The sequence below is a fragment of the Penaeus chinensis genome, chromosome 29 (genome assembly GCF_019202785.1).
Source record: "Penaeus chinensis breed Huanghai No. 1 chromosome 29, ASM1920278v2, whole genome shotgun sequence".
Lineage (NCBI taxonomy): Eukaryota > Metazoa > Arthropoda > Malacostraca > Decapoda > Penaeidae > Penaeus > Penaeus chinensis.
The window spans coordinates 17911764-17916763 of record NC_061847.1 but is presented as its reverse complement, the minus strand read 5'-3'; the positions used below and the strand labels follow the sequence as shown (position 1 = coordinate 17916763).

The 5000-nt window shown below is 44.5% G+C and overlaps 1 protein-coding gene across 1 annotated transcript in view; it reads right to left on the bottom strand.

Moving 5' to 3' along the window:
• LOC125040727 (trypsin-1-like) overlaps nucleotides 1-4547 on the bottom strand; it is an 8812-nt gene extending 4265 nt beyond the window's left edge. Inside the window, exons 1-3 of the mRNA XM_047635427.1 lie at nucleotides 4386-4547; nucleotides 393-444; nucleotides 84-246 (exon numbers count right to left, since the gene is read on the bottom strand). Of these exons, the coding sequence (XP_047491383.1) occupies nucleotides 84-246; nucleotides 393-444; nucleotides 4386-4460 (290 nt within the window). The 5' untranslated portion in view covers nucleotides 4461-4547. The remainder of the gene's footprint in view (nucleotides 1-83; nucleotides 247-392; nucleotides 445-4385) is intronic.
• Between the last annotated feature and the right edge of the window lie 453 nt (nucleotides 4548-5000).

Below are 5000 nucleotides of genomic sequence, written 5' to 3'. Positions count from 1 at the left end.
CCCTTAACTGTGATTTTATTCAAGCCTACTTTCTATGATATAATTATAAGGCACGCCTTATACTGGTATCCACATCCACCAACCGTTTGATACAATGAGCTGCAGTGATGAGGTATCGGTCGTTGACGAGGGTGGCGCCGCAGTAGAGCTTTCCGCGGTAGGAGAGCGACACGAGCCAAGGGTACTTGCCGGGGTTCGTCTCGTTGCCTCCTACGATGCGGCCGCCCCTGTTGGGCGTGCCGCAGACTGGGGGAGAGAGCGCTTTGTAAGGGATGATTGGCTATCTTTCGATTTGAGTCTAGCATGAATATTCGGTACAATAAGGTTAGTGTTTGGAATGCCAATGTTCGTTCTCGCAAAGTTGGAATTAACTTGATTATGTTTGCGCTTACCGTAGCTACTGCAATCGCATGCTGATCTCTTTGCATGATGCTGGTTCCTCCCCTGAAACAAGGAAAAGAGAATTAAGAGAAAATCGTTGGACGTGAATAAAAAGTAAATAGCAACACCACAGCTCAAATAATCTCTCCCTTCTTCCATCTATTTTGTCATCCAATTTCCTGGAATTCAATATCTGATGGATGGAGGTCGACCTTATTTTGCCTTAGCTTTATTCCCACACGTCTTGCTGCATGTGAGCTGATACCCCAGGCTGCAGATGATATAAAACTGTCCCTTTTTGCAACAGAGACGAAACTCTCAAACCCTTAAGTAAAGAACCACAAGCTCTTTACTAAATCATCAAGCACGACAATGTTCACCAAGCTTGTCGTTACGCAAGAACCGTTATTATGCCAGGGATAAAGAAACTGTGTTTTCGACTGATGTGCCACGTACGTATGATAATACTTTTGGAAGCATAAACATAAGAGTGACATTAGTAAAAAAAAAAAAAAAAAAAAAAAGTGAAAAAGTGAAAAAGTGAAAAACAAGGTCAGTGATGGGATCTGGACATCTGTTGTTGGGGCGTGGAAAGACAGGGCGTACTCGATGCGATTCCTTCTCTTGTCTGTCATGGCAAGAGTTATCGCTTGTTCACCTCAGTGAAAGTTTGAGCATATCGTGACTTACTAAATAGATACTCTCTGGCTAGATTTAAAGTGAAATTAATGTTTGGGTATTCATGTCTCGGAATGAGAGGAAGAAGAGCTTATGTAAACAGTAGAAGTACCTGTTAACCAAATAACAGCTGGTCCCGGCTCATCTCGGTAAACATCAGCCCGGTCGCGTTTCACGACACGGAAAGGGAGTAACGTGATCCAGTCTGCGCTCAGAGTGTACAAATGCTCGCGTGAACCAGCGATCTCCTGGCCTTGAGGCTATGCATCACTCGTCCTTTTTATTTTTCCTCGTAATTTTAATGCGAAAGTAAACCGATGACATTAATGACATTGCACAATGAATCAACACAACGTTAGCTTTCACTTCCCTGCTCTGGCGGCTGCCCTCTGCGGCTGTCACGGAGACCTGCGGCTTCCCCTAAGCTGGTGCAGTATTGATACTTGTGTCGGCGGCCATGAGACTTTGTAGTTCATTGAGGAAATAATTCCTGCCCGCGAGATGCTTTATAGCGCTACCCAAATATTACGTCTTCCAAAATATTGAAACTAACTTGTAAACGGAGGGAATACCAAGCTAACTTTATAAAACGTAATTTCCTTCTCTTTTCAAAGAGCGAAATGCAGATTGGGAAACCACTTTTACAGCGTTCACGAAACATTCTTCGCGAGTAAACATGTTTAATGTTTAGACTGGTAAATGTATTTCTTGACCCATCAAGCCTGACCAGTTTCACAACCCTGACAGTTCCTTAATTATTATCAGTGGTTAATTCTGATGAAAGAAACTGCGCGTCGCCCGCGAGGTAATCGAGAGGGCTATTAACCACCCATTCACTTATCGCAGTAAGAGTAATAAAGTGTGCGACGGTAGACAGACACCCCAAGCGTGACGGATACGGGGAGAGGATTAGAGATCTTCCCACCTGGAGAACTACGTAAGCTGTGACGTAACTTCCAGCAGCCGCCGTCACCGACTCGTGATATTGTGTTATCGTTTGCGGGAGATACGCTTTGGAATTAGTTGTAAACCCCTTTACGACTTACACCAGCGGAATTTGCGGCGCAAAACGAGGCTGCTGTCACACTCAACAGGACTAAGTATACTCTTTCACAATAAAAGGGCGAAACACTTACAGTAATGAATAATGTTACTCTAACGGGTGAATCCTTAGTCTTCTGTAAATAGAATCTAATTTTGAAAGAATCTTTCCGTCAGCCTCCTAAATCTATACTCTAAAAATATCCTACTTACCAGATGTGTAATTTTCTTGACAAGGGAGTCACGCAATGGTTAGAGGCAGCGTCTTGGTATGAAAATCGAAATGTAAATCGCAAAGAATCTGGCTCGTCAAGTATGCTGGAGTGCCCTCAAGCGCATTTGCCATGTTGTTATTTCCTTACTTTAAATTGTACTTTGATTTCTACTGCGTCAGCAAATAGGTAACATAAAACCTTTTAGCTTATTACCTTGCATGCTCTACGCTTATCACAGAGAGAAAATCCTGTTCTGAAGAGATTCAGAAGACTTGTAAAATAAATTTCCAAGATCCAGTCCCAGAATTGAGAAGAAACGAACAGTTATAAGAGAATGCTGCAATCACTGGTACCAAGGGAATAAAGCATATGGATACACTCTGTTTCACTAACGCAAGGGGGAAAAAGTTAATGATGTTTGGTCAAATTATAATAATAGTTTTGAATTTGATTGCCTCTGTCAACTACATACAGTGATAATGATGATAAGTTTGGGTAATCATGGCACAGCAGTCAACAGTAAATTTCTGCTATTATGTGTTGTTGTCTGGTATCCTGTGTATGTCTCGTGAAAGGCAGAGTAGGATCTCCAAGAACTGTTGACTTTATATTTTGAATTTCGGCATCTCATTTTCTCTGTTATCCTTGTGTCTGTTGCAGCTCTTGGGTAAATGTACATAGGTCATAACAATGGAATTAATCAATTGTGTACAACAACGCATTTTTTATAGGTCACAATGTACCCTGCCTGACGATGCCCACGAACATTGTTACTGCTGATATAGGTCATCTCCACTGATGAGGTCCCGACATATATTTTACTGTAACACAATATTGATAGAATCATATTTTCTGCGTGTAGAGACTTGCCTTTGCATCTCGATGTGAAGGTAGAAGATAAAGGGCTCTAAAGAAATGCAATAGAATTTCGCCCTTGCTTTTTTCAAATCGGCCTTTAGATAACTTTAGTTGTTTACGTTTCGCTAATGTTGCCGCAGCAACACTCAGTGACACGGGGAAGGCTGACAGCCAGGCGAGAGGCATGCAAAGGGTTGGGCTCACTGGAGAAAGTTAATGATCGGTGCCCACGGTGTAGTTAACTTTGTTATTCTTACCGCGACCGCTTGCCTAACCTCACACGATTGCGTTGTTCCCTTCACCTTTAAGTCTAAACGATAATTATGACTTCTATCATCTTGGATATTTCACAGGTTCTAGAGTCCGAAAATTACTACACCTTGTCGCGCGACAGGCCACGCCCCCTCAAGCACCGCCTTTGGGTCAAGCGATGTCTGGCACGGCCCAGTTGACTGCCCTCAGACGGCGACTGCGCGTGCAGCCTCCGTGTCAGGGGAAAGCGACAGCTTTAAAAGAAAGCGGTCGATGGAAAAAAATAATTTAATTGTCCAGTAGACAAGTCAAATGCGAGAGAAGCTAAGAAATTATATTAGGCTCTACATGTGAATGGCATGTAGAGAAAAAATGACATTTGCATGTTTGTTTATTTGAACTTTGGAAGTCAAAGGAGGGAGTTAAAAAAAAGTTCATGGAAATAAAAGTGCACACACGCACACACACACACACACACACACACACACACACACACACACACACACACACACACACATACACACACAAACTCTCTCTCACACACACACACACATTGTATACGTGTGTATGCATCTGTACATACATATGTACATACTCAGAGATATAGGCGGGGAGAAAGAAAGGGGAGAGAGAAGTGACGACTGGAGCCTCCCAGAATGATTATAGCAAGAAGAACTGTCTGAAGAACAGTGTAAACAGCTGAGTTAGACACAACACCTCGGAAAAGCGTGTCCAGTGGCTATTCATGTGCTAAATGTACTTGTATCTAAACCGTCTATCTTGGTTTCGCGAGACGTGTGTAATGACGCCTAACAGCCACAGATTGTGGTGATCCTCTCTCTCCGGCACAGCGCATAGACTCCACTGTATGTCTTGCCGCTGTGCAGAAACCATTCGGCACCGCACTCCGCCGCTGTGTTGCGTGGCGTGAGAGCAAGGGCGTGCAAAAGCCAAGTTTACCTGTGTTGGGACTGTGAGATATGCCAGGGTGAGCCAGCAGGTTGCGAGCAGGAGCGAAAGGCGGCCGATTTCCATGCTGACGGCGGCGTGGACGAGGTGGTCTGCTGAAGGAGCTCGGAGTGTGGTACAGTGCGAGATGAGGTACACGTTGCCTGCCACTCACTCACTAACACTAATAACTTTCACTCTCGCGCCAGCCATATAAACCCCAGCTGAGGATGCGAACGAGGGGGAGTGAGGGGGGGTCCAACATGACGCCCGCAAACAACGCCATCCTTTTCCACGCCCTCGCGCCCTTGCCCGATACGCTCACACTCTCCCTGCTTTGTTTCGATAGCGGTTCTGAGGGACCGATTGCCTGTGTCGGGGCGAAGGTGGTCGTTAGATCGGTGAAATGACTCAGGCTAATCAGTCATCGATTTAATTAACTTCGTCTTCTGACACCCACCTAATGACCTCGCGAGGTCAGTGAACACTTCGAGTTGAAGGTCACGTGACCGGGGACTTCACCAGTCCTATAACGCTTGTATGTGTGTATGTGTGTGTGTGTGTGTGTGTGTGTGTGTGTGTGTGTGTTGTTGTTGTTGTTGTTGTTGTTGTTGTTGGGGAAATATG